The sequence below is a fragment of the Meleagris gallopavo genome, chromosome 16 (genome assembly GCF_000146605.3).
Source record: "Meleagris gallopavo isolate NT-WF06-2002-E0010 breed Aviagen turkey brand Nicholas breeding stock chromosome 16, Turkey_5.1, whole genome shotgun sequence".
Lineage (NCBI taxonomy): Eukaryota > Metazoa > Chordata > Aves > Galliformes > Phasianidae > Meleagris > Meleagris gallopavo.
In genome coordinates this window covers 9,349,468-9,372,662 of record NC_015026.2, presented here as the reverse complement: position 1 = coordinate 9,372,662, position 23,195 = coordinate 9,349,468, and the positions used below count along the sequence as shown (strand labels likewise).

The 23,195-nt window shown below is 50.3% G+C and overlaps 1 protein-coding gene across 3 annotated transcripts; it reads left to right on the top strand.

Moving 5' to 3' along the window:
* Positions 1-16: 16 nt before the first annotated feature.
* Positions 17-21,987, top strand: FBXL18 (F-box and leucine rich repeat protein 18). 3 transcript variants are annotated; one of them, XR_002120196.2, is made up of 5 exons: positions 17-811; positions 1,689-3,229; positions 5,991-6,209; positions 17,594-18,020; positions 19,127-21,987. XR_002120196.2 is itself a non-coding variant. In XM_010719617.3 (4 exons), exons 1-4 carry the CDS (start codon positions 659-661, stop codon positions 17,748-17,750), a joined length of 2,070 nt encoding a protein of 689 aa, XP_010717919.1. In that variant the 5' UTR covers positions 17-658; the 3' UTR covers positions 17,751-21,987. The 3 variants fall into 3 exon arrangements, 1 of the variants encoding a protein (XP_010717919.1); XR_795372.3 differs by having other exon boundaries at positions 17,594-18,232; XM_010719617.3 differs by having other exon boundaries at positions 17,594-21,987.
* Positions 21,988-23,195: the final 1,208 nt, after the last annotated feature.

Genomic DNA, 23,195 nt, shown 5'->3' with positions numbered 1-23,195 from the left:
CGCTGCCCCCGGACCCACCGGCGGGCTGCGGGCCTCCGAGCCCCAGGGTTAAGGTAGGAGCAGAGGGGGCCGGGTGCATCGCTGCTGGGGGACTGCAGCCATCCCGAGCAGCCCGGGGGCCCGCGGCCGCGGTGTGAGCCCTCTGGGATGGCTATGGGCAGCGTGATGCTGGCTGCAGAGGGATTTTTTTAGCCTGTAAACGGTTACGTAACTGGTGAGGTTATTGGGATGGGCTCCTCTTAGAGGAAAAACGTGGGAAGGGACTGCCTGCTGCACTGAGGGCTGCCACTTCCAATTGCAAAGCGAGTGGCAGGAGGGGGATGAGTATAAACGTTTTTATTCGTGTTCTGAAGCAGCCCAAAGCAGAGAGCGGGTGAAGCTACTGCGGCTTTGTGTGAGGCTTTGCAGTACCTCACTGTTGTATCCTAAGGGAAAGGCACTGGTTTCTTAAGGCAGGTGGTTTGTGTTCTGCTTTTGCTTTGTCTCGCTCTGCAAAATCCCTCTGTGGCTCAGAGTATCTCTTTTCTCATAAGATTTGCTGAAGTCTCTGAGCTGGTTGCTTTTCTTTTTTGTCTTTTTTCCTCTTTTTTCCCCCTCTTATTTCTTTCAGGATCTTGTGAGTGGGGAGAATGAGGAGGAAGGTAATGGGATCAACTTGATGGAGTTCTCTGATGAGATCCTTCTGCACATCCTAAGCTACGTCCCTTGCACAGACCTGGTCCTGAACGTCAGGAAGACCTGCAGGAAGCTCTCAATGCTTTGCCTTGACAAGAGTCTAACCCATACAGTTTTACTTCAGAAAGACTATAAGGTGGGGAGAGTAGCTTGCTTCTTCTATTAGCTATGAGGAGAAACCTGACTTTTGAAAAAATGTCAAGAAGTAGAACTTCTCAGTGTGTCTGATGCATGTCCTGCTTTTGAACTCTGAAATCGAATAAACAATAAACTGTTTTATAAAAGCATTTGTTTTCCAGAATGCTTTGTTAGGACAGCTCTGTGTTCCCTTAATTTGCACTGATGGTATTTTATGTAACTTCTCTGGGTTTATGGAAACTAAAATGAAAGTAAATGCAACTTTCCATTTGTAGCTGCCTTTTATGGTTGTATGAAGTTGTAATTTTCCCCAAATATATTTTCTGTGTTGTGCAAATAAATTTGTCAGACATGCAGTCAGCTAATTCAGAAAATGTATACTTTTTGTAACAAAAATAAACTTAGGGACGAGACATAATATATTTTATGAAGACTGCATCACCAAGCTGTAGGCAAAGAGAAGCCTCTCTTATTTGTTTCCAAAAGAAAGTGGATGAAGGAGAATGAATGTATTCTTTTAATTTGTGCTGCTATAGACCAGTTCAGCTGGTTTCAGCTATTTCTGCTGAAATAGTGTAGCTGTTGGAAAATGGATGTTGTTCAACAGCTGACAGTGGGATGGAGGACAGATTTAGCCTCTCAGTCGGTAATGCAGAACTGCGCAGACTAAGAAGCTGAAGGAATTCTAATCTTAGAGTCCAAAGCATGGCTGACAAAGCCATGCTTTAATGAGGCATGTGCTACTGATCCAAGACCCTTGGATGAGTTACATACTGTGAGAGCTAACCAGTGCTGTCCCCATCTTCAGATGGGAAACTGACTCACTGCATGCTACTGCCTTGTATCTCATTGAATCTGGTTTTGTTTGAGCACAGGTAAACAAAGACAAAGTGAAGCAACTGATGAGGGATATCGGAAAAGAGATTTACCAGCTGAACATGGCTGGGTGCTATTGGCTGCCCAGCTCCACTACTGATCATGTAACACGGTGCAAGAACCTGGTAAAACTGAACCTGTCTGGGTGCCGTATCACCTCTCTCCGTCTCTCAAAGATGCTGTCCACACTTCAGCACCTGCGCTCCCTGGCGATAGATGTAAACCCAGGTTTTGATGCCAGTCAGCTAAGCAGCGAGTGCAAAGCCACCCTCAGCCGCGTGTCAGAATTGAAGCAAACCCTCTACACTCCGTCATACGGTGTTGTTCCTTGCTGCACTAGCCTTGAGAAACTGCTGCTTTATTTTGAGATCCTTGATCGCTCACGAGAAGGTTTTATGCTGTCTGGACAGCTAATGGTGGGCGAGAGCAACGTGCCCCACTACCAAAACCTTCGCGTCTTCTATGCCAGGCTGGCTCCTGGCTATGTTAATCAGGAGGTGGTGAGGCTGTACTTGGCTGTGCTAAGCGATCGGACACCTGAGAACCTTCACGCCTTCCTTATTTCTGCCCCTGGTAGTTTTGCTGAGACGGGAGCCACTAAAAACCTTCTGGACTCAATGGCTCGAAATGTACGCCTGGATGCTTTACAACTGCCCAAAGCCTGGCTTAATGGTTCTGGACTCCTGCAACACTTGAAGTTCAACAACCCTTTCTACTTCAGCTTTAGCCGATGCACCTTATCTGGTGGCCACCTGATCCAGAGAGTTATTAACGGTGGGAAGGACCTTAAAAGCTTGACCAGTTTGAATCTCAGCGGCTGCGTTCACTGCCTGGCTCCGGAGTCTTTGTTTCGAAGAGCAGAAGATGACATTGACAGTAGCATTCTGGAAAGCCTGGTAGTCTCTTGCTGCAACCTCAGACACCTCAACCTCTCCGCAGCTCACCACCACAGCTCAGAAAGCATAGGGAATCATTTGTGCCAGCTCCTGTCCAGGCTAAAGCACCTACTCTCACTAGCGCTACCAGTTTGTTCCATCACAGATGTTGCTGTGAACATGGAAAAGTCTCCCTCGCAGCCTAATGTGGTGCCCCAAACGTTTGGAAAGAAAACCCGTGTGGGGGTGCAGACATATCCGAGAAACTTAGCAGACCAAGCATGTCAGAAGCTGGAGTCTTCAGTATTCTGGACGCTGATGAGAAGCCTCAGGTTTTTGGAAACCTTAGAAATAATTGGGTCCAGTTTTTCCTCTGCCATGCCCCGCAATGAGCCAGCAATTCGGAACTCTCTGCCTCCTTGTGTCCGAGCACAAAGCGTGGGGGATTCGGAGGTGGCTGCCATTAGCCAGCTGACATATTTGCAGAGCCTCACCTTAGCACAACTGCCAAATATTGTTACTGGGTCTGGGCTTGTTAGCATTGGATTGCAGTGCCAGCATTTGCGGACTCTTTCGTTGTCCAACCTGGGCATGATGGGGAAAATGGTGTACATGTCTGCTCTCATGGACATGCTGAAGCACTGCAAGTGTTTGAGAGATCTCAGGTGAGGGGCTGCCATTGAATATCTCCATTGTTTGTGAAGCTCTGGAGATAGAGTGCTTGTTTTGTTGTGGTTGGTGTAAAAACTGCAAGTGGTCCTCTGGTCCTCTGCTGGTCATCCTCTGCTCGAGCAGCAGCTCAGAAGTGGCTGCAATGGCTTGAGAGTCATTTTTCTTCAGGAGTTGTGGAGAACAGGAAGGCATCTTGTGCTGTTTTTGAGGGCTCAGGATATGCCTTTCAACCACTGTGTAAGAGCTTAAAGTCTCTATGCTGCAACTGTCTTCCTTTTAGATAAGGAAAAGCGGACCCAGCATATCTGGGAGGTGTCAGGCTCTCAGGACTAGGTGAAATGCTATGTTCTCTGTGTATGTGTACGCTTATTGAACATCCAGGAAGGAAAGGACTCCTACAGTGTCTAGATAACATAGTGTTTGGTTTCCCACTGGGATATTTTTCTACCTTTGGCTTATATTTAAGATTTTGCCTCCTTATTTTTTGCATATATTTTTCCTTTCTTGATAATACGTTGAAAGCATTCTGTAGAATTTGTCGTGTCGATGTTCACTTCTCGGATCATTGATCTGACCTTGAAGGATGCATACAGGAGCTTCACTGTTGCCAAAGAACTTATGAACCCACCTCACAATGGTGATTTCCTTGCACTGGTAAACACGATGTCTGTAAATCACAGAATCATTTAGGTTGGAAAAGACCTCTAAGGTCGCCAAGTCCGACCCCAAAGTTACTGCTTTAGAAAAAGTGCTGTTTTGTTTCCTCTTCCACCTCCCCAGCGCAGTTTCTGTTGGGTCAGTGGTCATTCTCTATTCACAGAACATGTCTAAAATGCAAAAGAGTGGTAAAAGCAAGGTCATCCTCACATGGTGTATAGCTACACTTGCAAAGATCGTTGCAGCATGACTAAAACTGTTCTTCATCAACTGAGGCTGATGTTTGCGTGCATGTTCCTAAGCCATTGCAGTAGTGAAAGGAGCTGGGGCAGCTAAAACATCTCGAGGCTTTTTGTTTCCCGTTGCTTCCCATTTGCGAGGGGCGAGGAGCGTGCTGCTCTCATCCAGGGGGTAGCAGCTGGTGGAGATCTGATTGCTTAATGGCTTGGGTCGTGTGAATGGATCTCTAACCTTGAAGGACTGAATCCCCTTGGAACCACCGAGGTCTGGGTGGAAGCTTCGGTGTGCAGTGCTGCTTTGCTTTGCTTGGCTTGGCTCTGCGTTTCCCAGAGCCTTAGAAATGGAGGCAGTGTGTGTCTCACATCATTATTGCTCACAGCCTTGGGTGGAGGATGAGCAGGGCTGTCTCCTTGCAGCAGCCGGGAATGTTGGTGTAAGCTGTCGCTGCGCCTCGAGTAAAGTCTGAAGTTTGATATAGGCTTAAAAGGTTCTTAATGCTTAACGCTCACTCCTGATAATGTAGTTTCCTTTTCATTTCCCTCATTCTCTGGCTCTTCTGCCTTTTTTCCTCTGCCCATTTTCCAGGCTGAGAAACTGGTTTGAGGCGATATTCCAAAGCAACACTGCCATCTAGCGGGCAGAGGCGGTACTGCAAGTATGGCTGCGTGCTACCGAGGGTAACTTAGAAACCCTTTGAGAGGTTGCAGGGCTTCCCTGCTTTGCCCTTAACTGGCAGTTGGCCAATTGCACTGCTGAAAAATGGGAGAAGCTTCCTATTTCCTTAATATTCATTTTGAGCTATTGCCTGAAGAGATGGTAGGATCTTTTCAAGCGGTCTTGGACTGAGACTTGAAAACAGAATCTATCAACTAATGAGATTAAGTTGCTGAGATACCCCTCCCATACTCCAGAGACCTACTCAGAGATTATCCGGAGGTCAGCTTGGGGCTGACAGCTTGTTCTCACCTCCTGGATTAACCTTCTGGAGCTCTTGGCCTTGCTGACCCAATGACTGGGAGTCCCACGTGCTCTAAGGTCCTGTAGTAAATCTGTGCAAAGCAGGCGTGCTTCTCCTGCTGGCATCAGCCCAGGCAGCTCTTGTGTCCTGCAAACTGGTTTCTGCAAGGGAGTCATCCAGATGGGCTGCTAGTTAAAACACAGAGCCCTTGCTGGTCAAGCATGGCTTCGCTGTGCCTTTTTATCACTTTGCTCAGGATTGGGAGGTGAGGCTATGGAGTGCTGGGGTAGAAAATCCCATCCCTTTTCTTCTGGCCAAGTGTTTAAAGTGGAAGTTGGCTCAATGTATTTGTTGCTGGGGGAGAGAAGTGCTTTGATTCTTTTCCATCCTATGGGCAGGGCTGGTGGTGGCTGCTGTTGGCTCAGAGGCACAAGGTCACCACGTGTGTGCTGTGAATTTTTCATGCCTGCCTTCTCTCTAAAGCTGACCAGTTTGACCCATGCTTGGTGCAGTGGAGCAGCGAGTCCCTAAATCCACACTGGCTGCTCAGTTATGTCAGGTAGCAAAAGCTGGGCAGAATTCATCTGGCTCCAAAGCCCCTCTAACCCAACATGTTTGGTGGAAATCTTGCTAAACCAGGGCCTCTCCATGGAGTTCTGCAGCGCAGGGCCTTTCCGTGTGCTTGTGTCCCTGTCCTTCAGATTGTGTCATTTGGGAGCAAGAGGCCTGAGTCAAACTTGTAATGCCCAAGCAGAAAGAAAGTTATCGTGTGGGTGGGTGGGATGGTGGGAGGCTGGTTGCTCTGTTGGCCAAACCCCATGAATGTGCTTTCTTCTCCCTCGTCTGGAAGCGACCCAAGCCTGAGCTGCCCACTAATTTGCTTTTGTTGATCTCTGCAGGCTGGAGCAGCCGTACTTCAGTGCAGGCTCCCAGTTCTTCCAGGCCCTGAGTCACTGCTCCTCTCTCCAGCGGCTTTGCATCGTCTCCCGGAGTGGGACTCTGCAGTCTGATGCAGTGATGTCATTCATGGCCAACTGCCTTGAGGTCATCATGTGCCACATGTTTATGGGAGAATCTCTTACTGTCTGCAGAAATCTCCAGCAGTCTATTGTCCGGAGGTGAGTGCGGGAGGGGATTGATGTGGGATTTCTGGAGCTGTTGAGGATTTATCTCCTTTTCCTTTCTTGCCAAGGCTTATATAGCTTGGAGCGCTTGTTCCAAGAAGCTAAAAGGTACTGTGTGACTGCTTGGCATGTGAAACGGCCTCTTAGTTTAATAAGAGCTGATCCGTGGAATATTTGAAGGTATGATATGCATTTCTGATTCCGTTCCCACTCGTGTTCTCTGCAGTTCTGAGCTGAAGCCCTGGAAGCTCCGTCGTAAATCAAACGTCACTTTTTGTGTAAACAAAACATCTGCCGACATTTTAAGTACTGAGAGGTCTGACCTTGAAGCTTTCCTCCTTTCCCACAAGTGACTAAGATAATTCTTGGTCCTCTAATCACTTGTAAATGTCACTTACTGATAATCCCCTGGCAGCGCAATTCAAAGCCTTTCAAGGGTTTGTTGTGAAGGGTTTTTCTTTGGGGGGGAGTGCTGGGGGAGGCTGCTACAAACTGCCTTTGCAGTCTGACAGTTCTTAAATGCATTTTGCTGGGCCCCTTGCAGCGATCTGAGGCTCACGTGGTGGGAAACGTTGGTGCCTGAGCCGTGAACTGCATCTGAAAAGAGAGCTTTTAATTACGCCTGGCATTTTGAAGTTGTCTCATAGTGGCAGTCGTCTTACAAAATATTTCCCATGCAGCAGACTTTGCATGATGTTTGTTCTCCATAAAGCATTTTCTCCGCCTTCGGTCTGTTTTCTTTGTCACCTACCGTTGCTTTGCCCTGTTAAGCTCTAACAAATTTTGAATCACACAGTGTTATTACTGCGTCCTAAAGGGTGCTCCTCCCCCCAGCCTTTCTCCAGCTTCAAAATGACTTATTACACTTGGCTCGTTTCTGAGGATCAAATCCAAAGAGCCTATGACTATATTAGCCACCTATCAAACCGCACACAGGATTGCTTGTTACAGCCTCTGGAAGGCTCTGCATTCTTTTGGGATGGCTTTGTATCTGTCCAGTCAGTCCTTGGTTGATTCTGGGAGTGCTCTGAGGACCCTATTAGGAGGAAGTTTTTCACACAGGGTGGTGAGGCACTGGAACAGGTTGCCCAAGGAGGCTGTGGATGCCCCATCCCTGGAGGCATTCGAGACCAGGCTGGATGTGGCTCTGGGCAGCCTGGGCTGCTGGTTGGTGACCTGCACATAGCAGGGGGTTGGAACTGGGTGATCATTGTGGTCCTTTTCAACCCAGGCCATTCTATGATCCTTAGAAAGATCCAAGGATCCAGATTTTGTTGTTGTTTTTTTTTTTGTTCTGCCTTCCTCCCTGAGATACCAATGCAGCATTGGCCAAAATTCCATTGTCTGCTCATTGAGCTGCATCATGCTGTTCTGCAGTGTTTCCCTTCTCTCTTTCTTTATGTGTACGGATTCTTACTACGTTCTCTACCTCCTGGGAGCTCTCCAGAGAGCAGCAGATGCCCCATGAAAATGTCGAAAACCATTTATATTTTTAGCAACAATTGTTGCTACCATACTACTTTTCTTCTTTTGTGTTTTATTAATAGAGACACTTGTATGAAAACAATTTTTGAAGGCTTTATTTATTTTTTTTTTCCTGAGCAGAGCATCTGCTCCCAGTGCAAGTTCTGCACCTGAAGTCGTGATCCTCAATGGTGTTGTAATTGGTGGCTCTGGAAATGATTTTGATGTCACATAAGAATATGAGTTCAGGAGCAGGATAAGCAGTGGGAGCAGATATGCTCCTAAGCAACAAAGATCCCATTCTCATGGAACTGTCTTAAGTAATAACATGGAAAGGACAAAATAAAGAGAAGGATGTGTAAGCACAGCCTGGACTCTTCCATGAGCCATCAGTGAGCCTTGAGCCGCGTTCCTTTCCCAGCAATATTGTCCTTGTGCAAATTTGCCTTCAGATGGGGATCAGGAATTGGCTTTCTCTTGTCTGTGCTTTGTCTGCTGCTCCAAGGGCAGTTCAGTCCTTGTGTGGTTTAGTTTGGAGCTCCGATCCTCCAAAGGCTGTGCTTCACACAGCAGGGCTTCCTGTCAATGTGCTTCTCGTGTGCCTTAAATCCAAACTTGAATTTGGAAGGGGGAGTCTGACAGTAGGTACCCTGTGCCAGAATGAAAGAAGGTGATTTGTCCTTTTTCTGTTCTTTGGAGTGTGTGCAGGAAAGGCATGAGGAATGGGTGGAAGGAGAAGGTGAGAGCTGGAAGGCTGTGAGCCTGTCTTTGTTTGCTCCCCTTCCTTGGAGCTGTGTTTCTTGGATCCTGCAATGGATTAGAGCTGTTGTAGAGCTGTGGAGAGGATCTTGGTTAGGCTGCAGCCCAGTGATCCCAATTTGTCAATGGGGTTGGTAGGGCTGAAGTGCCTCCTGTTCTCCCAACACGTCTGTGAAGAGAAGGAGTTAAGCAAGGAGCTTGCCTAGGGCTGAGCACACCAGCAGTCTGCAGGGGTAGATCTGGGAGGGCATCAGAACGCAATGCCATGCTGTGCTGTTTCAGATGTGGGTCCACAGAAAGGTTCAGTTCGTGGAAGAGGACCAGTGTGGGCACAACAGCCTGGTTCAGGCTGCTGGGCTGTGCTGGAAGACAGTGCCTGTACAGGCTGAAGTGAAGGGAGCTCAGGTGTTAACATCCTGCTTTGTACCCCTGGTACATGCATGCGTGGTACAAAGCCTTCAAGGATCCTCAAACCCTTCCCTTTGCCTCTAGAAAGGGCAGCACTCTGTATTGCTGCTGTAATGGCCTGTAAAGAAAGTTGTTGTCACATCTTTCAGTCTTGTGACAGCTCCAACCCAGACCCTGTGATCTTCAGCTTCATTGCAGGCAGCTTTCTGGTGGAAGTTTGCTGCTATTTCAGAGAGGATTAGCGTATGTATTTCTCTGTAAAAAGCCTCTGATTCAGTTCTGCCTCTTTTTCAATGGAACACGGTAAGCAGAAGAGAATTCATCTGGAGACCTCATCAGCAAACGAGGCCTGCAAGGGCAAGGTCTCCTCTGAGCTTTGGAGAAGTCTGTTTCCCTCGGGGCAGATAAATGATGGCAGTGTTTTTCTTTATTCTTCTTTCCTCTGTGCAGGGGAGGGGTGATCTCCTTTGTGGTTCAGGGACATCCTGTGTGCACATGAGAAGGGCCCCGTGCTTACGGGGAGATGCGGCTTGAGTGATCCCCATCCACTTCCCTGATCTTCCCAGCCTTCACATGTGACACTGCTCTGGGCTCACAGTTTCTCTGTAAAATGACATTTTCTTTTCCTATCACATGGTGCTCAGCTGCTGCCACGTTTCACGTAGCAGCAGAGCCAAGAAACAGTGCTTTCCATTTAGGGCTTGCACCCTAACTGAGCCACGATGCTGAGCTCTGAGAGTTTGCTGTCTCCTGCTAAAACCACTGCAGTGGCAATTCTGAAAACACTGGAAACCTCAATCCCAGGACCTGCAGTTCTGATGCAATTCCACATCTGTTGCTGTGCAGAGAGGCCTTTGTGAAGCAGAGGGATTCGCGTCCTCCTCTTGGGCAGGGATTCTTTCTCTCTCACCTCCAAGAGCGAAAGTGCCCTGAGTCCATCCGAGAGGACGGGGCTCTCTTCAAGCGACTCTTCCCCAGGGTTTTCCCTCTGTTATTTTAGGAAATAGTCAGTAGATGGAGCTGTGACCCATGGAAGGCATCCCGCTGCTCGTCGGCGAGCTGCATGCTAACCAATCGTATTTACATGTGTCTTTACCCCCAAAATCTCGGGGGAAGAGGAATCTGGGTAAGTTAGGTACTGCTGTGCTCCGCGGTGTGGGTGGTGGGCACACAGGTGGAGAGAGAAGGTGCTCTCCTGGTCAGGCACACTAGCAGCAATCGCTTGGAAGAGGGGGGGAGATAGGAAATGCTTTGGCAAACGTCCTCTTGGCCTCAAGGACAGATTTCGTTTTCCAGTGTGTTCCTTTTAGATTTTTTTTTTTTTTTCTCCTGGTTTTAGCTTAAGGGTTTAGATAGCTTCTATCGTCACAGTGATTTCAAGGACTCTGCAGTAGCAGACAATGGTGCCTGTGAAAAGTCCTTGAAAAAACACCTTGAAAAAGATCAAGAAAGCAACAGGAAAGAAAAAATATCACAAAAACAACCTGAAAGCAAAACAAAAAGGCTCTGAGTGGCGTCCTTAGGGATTCTTCATGGGTAGGGGGGAAGTGTCAAGGTATAGAGGTGAGCTGTGATTGATAGAAACGCAATCCTAGGTAAGCATGGCACGGAGCGTGGTCAGGATTGGTGCAGCTGGGGCTGCTGGGGGGGTAGGGGTGGCTCTGCTCAGCTGCTTGTGTCCCAAAAGCAGGGAGGAAGCTCCTGGGGGCTGCAGCTGTTGGGGATGGAGGGGCGGAGGGTCTTGGTGCAGCATCTCTGAGGGCTGCAGAAGGTGGGTGGCAGTCCTTGCTCTGTCTTGGTGCCTCACTTTCCCTGTCTGCCTGCCTGTAGCATGCAGCTCTGCCACCTGACTGTAAGGCTGTGCTGCAGGGCTCTGATGGCCAAATGCTGCTGGAAGGACAGGGAGTTCTAATGGCTCGGGACAATCTGCCTGTTCTGAGAGTCCAAGCCATGGAGAAAAAGGAGCGCTAACTTAGCCTTCATGTTTGTGCTGCGTGCGTGCTGCAACTGGTTTGCCATCACTCCCACAACAAGGCTCCTGCCACTTCCCAGGGATAACTGTTTCAATCTGAATCGTATCTTGCTATTCAAGCATTTGTTGCATTTACTAAATCTCCCCCTGCTTATTACTTCAAATATGAGCTCTTGTTCAGATCTTCTCTTTTTTTTAGCCTGCTGGCTCTGGTGTCCCCCTGTGGCTGTGAGAACCACAATGCTCAATGAAGGGGTGCAGCCCTCGTGGCATTCAGCTGCAGGAATGGGGCTTCCAAGAGGGGGCTTGGGGGTGAACCTGAGGATGATTCAGACAGAGCAAAGGGCTCTTTTCTGGCACAGGACTGAACTATTACAGATGGATTTTTGCTCACCTCAAATGTAAGCATCCCTGCTCCCTCGCTGCCATTCCCCTGAAAGTCCCCGTGTTTCTTTCTGGCCAACTGATTCATTCCTGCTGTGTGCTCGGCCTCGGAAGAGTGGTATGGGATGGGGTGGGAGGGGGCTGTTGGGGCAGAAAGCAAGTGCCCCATCATCTGTGGATTCTGCAGAGCCCTCCAGCACCGTGCCGCAGTTATCAGCACCGCACAAAGCTGGTGTTACCACCTGGGGCTTACTGGATATTTTCAAGCTGTTTTTGCTTCCCTCCATCACCTTCTCATCCATCTGACCTTGAAAAAGTCCCTTTCAGTGCAGAGCTGTTTTCCTGGCTCTCTCAGCCGGCGCAGTAGCTGCCAATCCCACTCCGCTAGCCTAAGCATGTTGTGGGCTCTGTCCCTGCATCTGATTGCAGAAGACTTAATGCATCGCTCGGCTGGTGTAGTGAATCATTAGCATCCTGCTCCAGCTTTCATTGTCTGTTTCATTTCCTGCTCTTAGAAACCCCTGAATCATTCTGTCACGGGCTGAATAACAAACTGCATCCTTGTCAGCTCGCGTTACCCAAGAATTCGTCGGCGGGCTTGGCGAAGGCTGACTGCTCGGGGTGTGGCCCTGACACCTCTGCTGCTGCCAGGGATGTTCTTTCAGGGTGGGTTCAAATAGTTTGCAAGCCAGCAGAGCCTGTGGGACCATCCCCAATTCGGTGTATTTATGTACCTTCTTCTGGGGGCACTGACATACCCCCTTCTTAAGTGCATTCCTGTGGCTAACCCAAATGACTGGTTCCTGCTCCTAGCTGGTGTGCTTCGAAAGGAATTCAGCCCTGAAACCCTCCTTAGAGGGAAGATGGGTTTGTGCACGAAGTAGGTTTCAAGCGGTGTCCTCCTCCCTCTCTTGGCTGAGAAATAATATTGGAATAGTACAGCCACGCTTTCTCTTCACGAGGGTGTAAAAGGCTGAACGGAAGCATTAACTGCAGCTTTAAAGCATTTCCATGGTAAAATAAATCTAATTGAGCCGTTATTGCAGTTGCTTTTTAATTTGTGGAAGAGATTAGGAAATAACTTTCAGCTTGCTCTGGCAGAGCACTCCCTGAGGACGTGTCCTGGGCACTCTGGCAGCACTCCTTGGGTTCTCCTTCCCTCCCTCTTTAATTGTCCGGTCACATCTGAGGGATGTGGAGTTCAGCTGGCAAAATAACGCAGGAACCTCAGTCTGGAAGCTGCAGCTCTTGGTAGAGGTGGTGGAACGTCATTCATCTCTTACAGAGGGAACCCCCAGTGCAGATGGATGGAATTCCACCCTTTGGGTGCACCTGGTGTGTCCTGCTGTTTGGGCTTGACGTGATGTGGTGGCAGAGGATGCTGCAGTGAAGACAGTGGGTGATAGAAGTGCTGTACGTGACCTCCTTCCAGAGTGCCATCCGTGTCCTTTGCCAGGTTGGAGGCTGAAGTGATGGGGCTTAAAGTGAGGGGAGATGCTTTATGAAGGAATTTCATTGCGTGGAGGTGAAAGCAATTTGTAGAATGCTACTATCATTAAGGTTGGGAAGAGCTCTGAGGTCACCATGTCCAACCCCAACCCACTCCCACCGTGACATCAAACCACGTCCCAGTCTTTGCGGTTCTGGGACACCCCCAGGGATGTTGACCCCCCCACTCCCTGGGCAGCAGTGCCAGCGTCTGAACACTCTTTCAGAGTTTTTCCTAATATCCAACCTGAACCTCTCCTGGTGCAGCCTGAGGCCATTACACAACTGCTCTCCTAGGGAACTTTGGAAGTCTGTTTCGGAGGTAGGATGATGAAGCCTGCTCAACACCAGCCGTGCCAGCGTATTGGAAGCAATACTGGCATTAGGGTCTGGGTCTGCTTCAGAGTCTCAGCGTGTTGGCTTTGGATCCCTTGAGAGCCTTCTGGGGGCTGCGTGGTGTCAAGGGTCCTCCTGGAAGGTGCCTGTGTGGCTGGAAGCAGCTCTGGAGCAGCTCCATTTCATGCTCTTGGCAGAACCTGTCAACAAGCAGAGCTCCTGCAGTTCCCTGAGGTCTGTGCACAACCAGTGGAACAAACCCGAGGTGTACGCCCGGCCTTCCTGAAAAGATGAGGAAAGTGTGTGTCTGTACGTTGGATGGTGTCACTTGTCAGCTGCCCCAGCGTGTCCTGGCACTTCCTCTGTTCCACCGAGCTGTGCTCCGGGCATGGGAGTTCCCAGGCTGGCTCAGGTACGTTGGCTGAAGCTTACAAGGCAGATGCCACATCTGAACTCTCAGACGTGAGCAAGTCTTCCAGTAAAAACAAGCTGATGCTGTGCCTGGCAGAGGATTAACGGGGTTTTTGTGCGTGTGGGTGAGAGCTGTGTGCAGTGTGAGATGCAAGGCGGGCTGCTGCTCTCTGCAAGCAGCTCACCAGGCTGAGCGCAAGGTCTGAATGAAGCGGGGCAGGGTGTGTGGCTGCAGCACAGGCTGAGTCGCTGCTGAGAGTCACACCTCCAGGAGTCCAAATCTGCTCTGTCTCTGCCACGTCTCGTTCCCCCACCTCAAGCGTCTCCTGGCTTTCTTTCATTCCTTTCCTAGAGCCTCCTTTCCCATAAGCTTATCTGTGTTTGTGGAGTTTAAAACCTGGCCTTGATCTGCTCCTGATATGCTGTATTTCCTTGTTTTATCTGGCGTGTGCTTCTTGCCTTGCCAGTGCTCAATGATACCACCTCTGTGCCCTCCACTGCCTGCCAGCATCTGGAGGGTGGGATGTGCTGCAACATCCCCACTTGGCACAGCACCTCTCTCAGGCGTCTCTGCAAATCTCTGGAGGAAACACCTTGTTCAGTACCAAACACTGCCTCGTCCTGTCTGCGTAAGGTGAGTCTGAGCCACCCCAGCACAGCAGAGCTGTTGTATGGCTGTGCGGAGCAGGCACTGCAGGGCTTGTGCCCGAGGCTCACCTGCAGCTTTGGGCTGCCCTGTGGCTGCGTGGGCAGCTGGGGTTCTGCAGACTGGTCGGCCCCCTGGCGTGTCAGAAAGCACATGCTGGGAGTGTTTGCCAGGAGATAACTGCATTCCAGGCAGTGACTTTTATCTTGCTAAAATCAAGGAGATCTGATTAAAGTGCAGACCTTGCTTTAAGAATTTTTCCCTTTCTTTCTGACTTTGTCCCTGACCTACATATTGGATCCCGCCACGCTGGTTGGAAGCAATTGAGACCATAGCGTTAAGCTATTTACCAAGCTGTTGGCTTGAAAATAACCTTACTGTCCACACCTGCTCTAGGATAATTTTGGAGTCAAACGACAAAGCACCATTAACCCTTCCAGCCACGTGCAGCCCGTTCAAGGTCTAAGCATAGAGCAAGGTTATACCCCTGCTGACGCAGGGAGGAATTGGTGATAACACTTTGCTATTCATTTTTCAGCTCCACGGTTATTCCCAGCCAGCTGCTGCAGCCAGCCCTGCTGAACATCCCCATCCAAACGGGGACAGTTCAGGGAGCTGCTTGTGAGAGCTCCTGCTGGGTGGTTGCTGGGCTGGTGTTGAGTCTGCTGGACCAGAGGCTATTCTGGAAAATGCGTGCATGTGTATTTTCTTTGTTAGCCCAGTGGTTGTTTCTGATTAAAGGATCTGTTTTGAAGGGGCTGCTAGTCAGTTGCCTAGAAAACTTGCTTTCATTTAATTAATCGTGATGAGTTTAGTCTGGAGGTTTTGTAGGAGAGAGCAAGCGAGCATATCCTTGGCTCCTTTCCCTTGGAAAAAAGCAGGGTTTCATGTCTGGAACTGCAGCTCCTTTGTCTCCCCAGGTCGACATCCCTCTCTGTCCTTGGAGTTTTCGTTTTACAAGCCGTGTGCTTGTGGAGGTAGATCCAGTTTGAAGTCCATCCAGGTGCGGAATGAGGAAAGAACCATCAAGAAGATTACAGGAGCTATTCTGCAACTGATTAACTCAATCTCTTCCCCTTCTTGTTATCTCCTCCCCGTGCCTAGGGCCTTTCGAACTGCTGCTTTAAGAGCTTCTCACTTAATCTAGCCCACCTGGACAGGTGTATGAAGAAAGGAATTGCCTTCCGGGGACGAACTAAAGGAGCATAGGTTGCAAAGGGAGCCTGCTTTTGGGAACTGCTAATCCCTGTTTAACATTATGACAGCTGCTCGTTAAAATCAGGGTGTTTTTTAACAGGCAGTTAAGGGAGAGGCTTTGCACGCACATTTAGCTGAGGATAATAGTGAGCCATGTGCGTTTGATTTTTTTTCTTAAATCACACAAATTGTACATGGAAAGAATTCTTCAGCGTCAACTTGCTGGAGTATGGAATTTACAAGGTTTGCAGTAACTTACAGTTTCCTGTTGGGGGGCGGGGGGGAGAGAAAATTACAAAGCTTTCTTTTTTCTTTTTCTTTTTGTAAGATCAAGTTCAAACCTCTTCTATAAACCCAGCCTCTCTGGAAGGTGTTCTGGCTGTGTTGGGCTTTCTCAGTTGTCTTGGTGGCAGATTGTCATGTAAACTTGTCTGGGCTCTTGTTTTTATAGCTGCATGGCAAGGCTGCTTATAAACTACATTTTTGTATCTGGTGAGATGGCAGCCTGTATGCAAAGAGAGAAGCAGAGGTTTGGGGAGCTGACAGCCAGGAGGGCTGCATTCCTACGAAGACGACTGCTTCTTCCTGCAGCAAACTTGGTCTATGAACGCAATTTTCTCTGCAGGGCTGTGGTGGTGGATGAGAAGCACGGAGAGCTGAGGAGGGGCTGTCAAAGAGTGGCTTGCTCCTGAGCCTCCAGCTGCACCCAGGGAGCTCTGTCCTTCCCTGCAGCCCTTAGGCGTGAAGCATGAAGGGCACTCTGCGATGCAGAAAGATAGAACATTGCCCCGGGTAGTTTTGTTGCTGGAAATCCTCGCTCCTGCAACTACTTAGATTCAGACAAATTAATTTAACCCGCCAGGACCAAGCAACTGAACTCGGTATGGGAGTTTGTGCTACTAACTGTACTGCAAATCACTTGTGGATAGGAGCATCCTTTCTCTCCCCCAGGAAATACCATCTCTTGTTGCCTTTTCTTCAGCTGTAATGCTAGCACTGGTTACCTGGGATTTTGCATTTTCCAGCAGCAAATCTCCTTCCGTTCCTCTCTGCTGGAGAGGAATCTAGCTGTATCAGTGCTAAGGATGAGCTGGGAATTTTCCAGGCACATCTGCATGTGAGAAGCCTGTTTAGCAGTGATCCCTTCTCCAGCCCCAGCACAACTTGGTTCAGCCTCGGGGGACTGATGCTGCCAGTTCCACTCTGCCTGCTTAGAGTGACGACGAGCTGGCCCCTGTCACACAGCTCAGAGGGAGCATCTCAGTGGCACGGTGCTAATAGGCAAAGTGTTTTAATCTCAAGGGTGTCACCTTAAGCTACAGCATAACTTCGTTTACCCCCTGGCTTTAAAAAGCTGAACTCATCTCATTTGGCTACACTGAGCAAATTCTCTTCCCCGGTGCTCTCCTGCTAGGCTGCTGTCATGCAGAATACTTGCTGATGGGGACTTGGGCTCTTTTCATACAGTATAAATGGCTTTAATGCTTGCAGCTCTCAAGGTCTGGGACTTTAAGTGTGTGCTGGAAAGCAGAGCCAGCTGAGCAGTGCTGGCAAGCGGAGCTGGGAGGACAGGAGGAGACTGCAGATTTCTCTAAGAGGGCATGAAAACAGCAAGGCTGTGAATTCAGAGGCTGGAGCCCAGAATTACGGAGAGGGATGCTTGCATGCGTGAGGACAAACTCACGTGGTGCCAAGGCAGGTTCTCTGTGACTTGTATGAAAAAGGAGGCTGCAGTGCGAGTGTGAGTGCACTTAAATGCTTATCTGCAGATCTTTGCTTTCTAAACCTGCCTGTGCTCTAATTGCACAGGATAGGTTCTGCATGCACAACAACTGAGCCTGTAGTGATGATCCCGGGCTCAGCCCTCAGGGATTGCCCAGCACTGCTCTGCCCTGATTTTTTTAATGGTGCTGCAGCTCGCTGCTGGTTTGCAGGTGGTTTAAACTGTTACCTCTGAGCACATTGCTTGGCTTGGGCAGCGCTGCTGCCGTCTCTGCTCCTCTCAGGATATCTTTATGCTGTGATTTCTTTTTAATGTTTGTTTTTTTTTTCCCCTCCTTTCCTGCAGCAGGCTGGAATTGGGCTCGTGTGTCAGCTCAGCAGATGTGCTGAAGTGGGGTGTGCTGAAAAGCCTGGCTGTGCTCCGTGCGGGGGCACGAGGAGGAGGGCGAGTGGAAGCCCTGACTTGCAGCTGCCCCCTCTGAACAGCCCCTCCTGCCTGCACTGCCACAGAATCTATATCCATCCGATCCCCGTGCTGTTTGTATGGAGAATTAGTGCTTCTCCTCTGCTAATAACCTGTGTCTGATTTAGTTTCCAGGCGGACCGCCCGGCATTAAACGTCGTCATTTTCCCTCTGCTTCACGAGGACTTGACAGAGGTCATCAGAGATGTCCCCATGAGGCACTTGGATGAGATCACCTTGTTTAAAAGCAGAGTGGCTGAGGAGCCCCCCAACCTGTGGTGGTGACAGGACGGAGGGGACAGGCAGTGTGAATGTGTAGGGTTGCTTCTCTTTGCCCTGGATTCCAAACCTGCAGCTCCCGGCCGCCTCCCCAGGTGCTCACAAGCACTTTCAATAGGTGCAATTGCAAAATAAAAAGCTGTCCATCTGCAGCGGGGAAACATCTCCTTGGATGATGCTTGCATCTGAGCAGCCTGTCTCAAAGGCTTGTGGAACACGATGAGTATTTCCTTGCAGTTAATAATGAATTGCTTTGTTACTTTACTGAAGTTGAAGGTAAGAGAACCTGACTTAATGACTCTTTTTCCCCCGTGTCGCCTGGTGTATTTCCCAAGGGCCCCCGTGTACTTTGGCAGTGTGCTTTGTGATATTGGTGGAAATCATTCTTTGCTTTGGTCTATTTTTGGCAAAGTAGAAAGCCTCGGACAGCTAAGAGCACAGCAGTGTGTCGCTCCGTTGAGATGCATCCCATCTTTTCTGTGTTACAGGTACGCATTGGTAGCCGCACACATGCAGTCACAGATACTTAATGATCTTTAGATTGAGGAGTACCACAAGGACTTACTTTTTTTTTTATTTTTTAAATAACAAATCATGGTTATTAGCACCTTGGCCGTGTGTGTCCTTGCTGATGCTGTTCTCTCGGCTGACGTGGTGGGAGATGTTCTCAGCTGTTTTGGAAGTCCTTGTCCTGGGGTAGGTGGAGCCTACTGAGTTAAGGCTCGGATCTGAGTTAAGTGCAGTCTGTCTTGCCGTTTCGATGGGGATGTAGTGTCCTGGCTCTGTCTTTAGGTCCCGTGCCCTGAGTTGATGCTAATCTTAGAGGCGTAGTGAAGCATCTTCACAGCATGACTTCGGTCAGCTTCTCTGCCCCAGAGAACCTCCTCAGGCGTCGGTAGTGGTCTGGATCACTTTGATATTGCCTTATTTACTGAGCACTTTGAAAGCATCAGACAGCTGTACCAAAAGCTGTGTCGTGAATTCCTGGAGTACCGTTGCTGAGTGGCAGTTGGGTTTCCCTTTTGCTGGAGCATTTTGTGGCAGAACAGTGGCTCTGTCTTCTGCAGAACAGCCGTCAGCTGGAGCTGGTTAACTCTGCACCTGCTATCTCCTATGTGTGCTCTCGTGTTGAGCAGTGCTTTAATGGGATGTGGCTCTGAGCAGCCCGGTCTGGTGGTTGGCGACCCTGCCCACGGCAGGGGGTTTGAAACTAAATGATCTTTGAGGTCTTTTTCAACCGGGGCCATTCTACAACTCTATTCTATCAGCCTACACTCAGGTAGGTGATGGTGTTAGTGAGCGGCTCAGTGTCTGTGCATTGCTCAAACCAACCCTCGCACGTGTTTGCTGTCTGCCTGAGCTTCTCTCCCTTCCCTGCTCAGGTCTGAGTCCAGCAGCAGCCGTGCTGAGGCCTCTGGAAACAACCACATCCTCCCCGTCCTCAGAGTGGAGCCGGGAGCCCTTCTGGAGCGCTGCAGACTGCCGCAGGTCAGGCATGGCGCTGGCACCCCGCTGCTGGCATCCTGCTGCTGTTTGCTCTCCCCGTGAGGTTGTTCTTTCTACCTCGTGTCACACTGCTTGCCTGTTTGAATCCCTCTCTCCCTCTCCAACAACTTTTTTCTCTCCTCCTCCCACGCTCTAGCAAAGCCCATGAGCTTGTTGGCAGGAAAGCGAGCCTCTGCTCCGTCCAGTTCAGTCCATTCCAGCTCTGCCTGGTGTGTGTCCAGGTTTCTTTCTTAGAGTAATTGATGGGGCCAGGCAGCGAGTTGCTGGAAGCAGTGCCAGTGCCGTGCTGCTCTCCTTCTGCCTCTCAGGCAGGGTGAAGGGAAGGCTGAGGGTATGGAGCCCGGTCCAACGCTTAAGGAAACCTGTCCTGTCCCATGGAGGAATCCCAACAGCAGGAGGAAGGCCGTTCTCATCCCAGTCAAGGATTTCTCCTCCACCAACACGCAGCAGCACCAGCAGGAGTTTGGCAGAGCTGGCAGAGTTAACCCTTTGGTCCTGGGGGTCAGAGCAACCCCGCAAAGCAGGTGGTGCCTTTCTCTTGGCAAAGTGGAAGCCACCTGCCTTGTCTTGCTGGGTCGGGGCAGGCAGTCAGGCATGGTTTGTAACACCATTATTCTGTTGCCCAGAGTATGATGCTCAGACATCTGTATTCATGCAAGCAGGTCAGAAGTCCTGATGCAAATGCTAGCAGTTATGATCGGGGCTGGGAAAGGTTGCCCACAGGTAGTAAAGACAGCACTACAAAATGGTGATAACGAGGGAAAAATGCCTTCTGCCCACCCCGTCCCCCAGCCGTGGTCTGGTGCTCCCTATCTCTGCCACAAATCCTCTTACGGTGAGTGAGAATTTCCGCTGCTTCTGCACTGCAGGCAGGATTCACCAGATGTTAATAATGTGCTTATTTTCTCTAAGTGCTATTTTGGCATCGGTGTTAATTACAATTTATATTCTGCAACATTTACACTGGGAAAAGAACCCACCCTAATAGTCCCCAATTGGCAGAGCTGGGCTATTAAGCATCGCGCCATATGTTCTGAGCAGAGCAATGCATGGGACTCGGAGCCCACTCAGTGCTGAGACTCCAGCCTGCAGCGTTGGAGCAGGAGAGAATGGAGGCATTGGCGTTCTGTTGCTAGCTTTTATTTAATACAAAATCCCTCCCCCTTCCTCTGGTCTCTGTCCCCATCTCTCCAGAAATATCCCCCCGTTCCCTATAGGCACCCAGTGAGGTGATCTCAGCCTGCTGATGCTGCTGGCCGTGGGCTGAAATGAATGGATTCCATTACAGAAGGAGCACTCCTTGCAGGCACTGCCTCTCTGGGCTGCCCATCCCTGCTGGTGTGTTTTGTGCTGCTCTCTAAATCTGACCCACCATCTCCGGGGCTGTGGGAGAAACCTGTGCACCAACCACTGATGTGTCTGTGCATCTCTGGGAGAAGGAGATTCTGGGGGGCAAGAAGCAGTAGTGGGGAAAGCAACAGTTGTCTGTGTTCCATTTGTGCTGCCTTTGGGCAGCGTGCAGGGCTGTGAAATCCCCCTTCCTGGGAGGAGAGCGCAGGTCTGGGCTGCTGATGCAAACTGCTGGCTAGCAGAGCAGAGGCCCTGCTTGCATTAATCCCCAGGGCTGTCTCTGCAGCAGAGTCTGTCCCCTCACCTCTTTGGTGGCTCTCTGGGACTCGGGGCAGGGAGCCCCAACCTCTCGCTGGGCGCTGCAGGGCGAAGCACCATCCACGTGGCTCTGTGGCTCCGCAGGGATGCGCAGGCAGCTGGGTGTGCTGGCAGGAGATCCATTTCCATAGAAACCAGTTGGGATGTTGTACAGGGAATAGCGATGAGCAGTGAAGGGACGTTGCCTTGGACGCAGCCCCCAGACTCACGGATACCCCACGTGCCCGTTACTTCCTAGGGGACTTCCCCCCCTCCCTCCCACCTCCACTCCTCAGCTTTCATCACATTTTCAAAATGGCCAACCTGGTTAGAAATAACCATCATCATAAAAAAGGATGGATGGGGTCTGACTACAAACACTGTTGCTGTTAGCAGCAGGATGTCAGCCATAAAACACGAAGCAAGGGAGGCATTGACCTTTCTGCTGTTTGAAATGAATGGAGACATCAATATCCATTGTTTCGTGGCATTGACCTCTGATGCGCTCCGTTCTCCCTCCCCTTTACTTATTTATTATTTTTAGCATTCCCCCCTGCTCTGCAGGAGAAGGGTCACTTGGTTCCATCTACTGCCTCCAATCTCACTCAGCGGCGGGGAGCCCATCACCACGCAGAGGGTCCCCGTGCTGTGCCGGTGCTGTGGCTGTGTGCTGAGCCCCACTCCTACAATGCATTCCCCCTTCCCCGTGCAAAGTCAAAGCTCCGAGCTCTGAAGGAAGGCAGATCAATACACGTTTAATTACGATGGGGTTTTTATTTCGGTTTTTAAGCAGTGAAGTGTAACGTTTTATGTGAGCGCCATCGGAGCCTGGTTGCCCGGTTCCTTGTTTTATTTATTGCTTTAAAGGAGCCCCTTCTTTTGTGAACTTCATCTCTGCGCAGCGAACGTGAAATCAGGCATTGCTAATGAGCTGCGTGACAATTAAGTAATGTAGCACAAAACCATTAGGACGCTGGATTTGGTTTTGAAGTTCGTCCTTTGAAGCGGAGCTGCAGCTCCCTGCCCAAGGCTGCTGGGGAAAATGTTGCTCTTTCAAAACTTTCTTTGAAAATAAAATGTCAGCGTAAGAGTCCCTGTTTGTGTCCCCTCACTGCTCATAGCGAGGGGCGAAATGGGTGCTCGTTGCGCAGGCTGCTGGCGTTCGTGGGAAGGGGGGTTGGGAGAGCAGGAAACGGGTGCTTGGTGTGCAGAGCTGGCACCGGAGCTGCTCGTTGGAGAACAGAGATGCCCGGGGAGGGAAGGAGCTGACCCACAGCTGGGGGGGCGGGGGCAGGGGAGGGTTTGGCTGCGGCACTGCCAGGCTCCTGGGCTCAGACCTCTCCGTCCGTGCGCTCATCTGATGCTTGTGTTTGCACCCGGCCCCCTGTTCTCATAGTGAGTCCAATTCTGAATGTGCAACTTTCCTGTACGCAGTGGCATGTAAAACTTCAAATAAAGAGTGAATCTGTTCTGAACCAGGTCTCTCGCTGTCTCCTGCCTCGTATTTCCCTTGAGAAGTGCAGCCCGAAGCCATCCGTTCCCCCCGTAGGACACTGTGGGGTTGTGTTCCACCTGCAAAATGTGAGCTCACACTGAAGGAGATGCTTTGCCTTTGTGGACATCCAAACAGACAGTGATTGAGCCTCATTGCTGCAGGATGAAGCTCTCTGATGTGCAGGTGGGTGAGTGGTGCAGGCGGAGCAGCGAGGGCTGCGCTCACCAGCCCTGCAGGTGTTCCAGATCCATGGAGATGTCCATGGGGGACGTGGTTTGGTGTGGTGGTGGGGATGGGTTGGAGTTGGTGAACCTGGCTGCCCTGCAGCTGCTGTGGGCTCACCCAGCTCTGCCTGGAGGCTCGACCTCGTGGTGCCCGTGGGCTCCGTTGCTCTGTGTGCTCTGGCAGGGGCCATCCCTGGTGCTCATGTTTAAGTTATGGATTTTATTGCTCCAATAACCGTTATCTAACCATGGTTTTGAGGAGGGAGGAAAGAGATAAGGAGGGAGGAGGCTGAGGAAGGAATGTGCTTTCGGGCTCTGCTAGGCCTCCAGCTTATCACAGGGGCTCCCTGCATTGTTTGGGCATTAATAATCCCCGAGGAGGGCTGGGGAGCAGCACTTGGTGCCATGAGGATGGAGCAGCTCGTCCTGGAGCCGTGCTGTGCCCCTGCAGCACATCTGCTGGCACAGGGCTGTGAATGTTCCCAGGAGGGGTCTGTGGGGGAGCTGGGAGGCAGCAGGGTGAGAGCTCTGCAGCCATTTCGTTTTCTTACTGTTCCACGCTGCCCCGTTTTCTTGAAT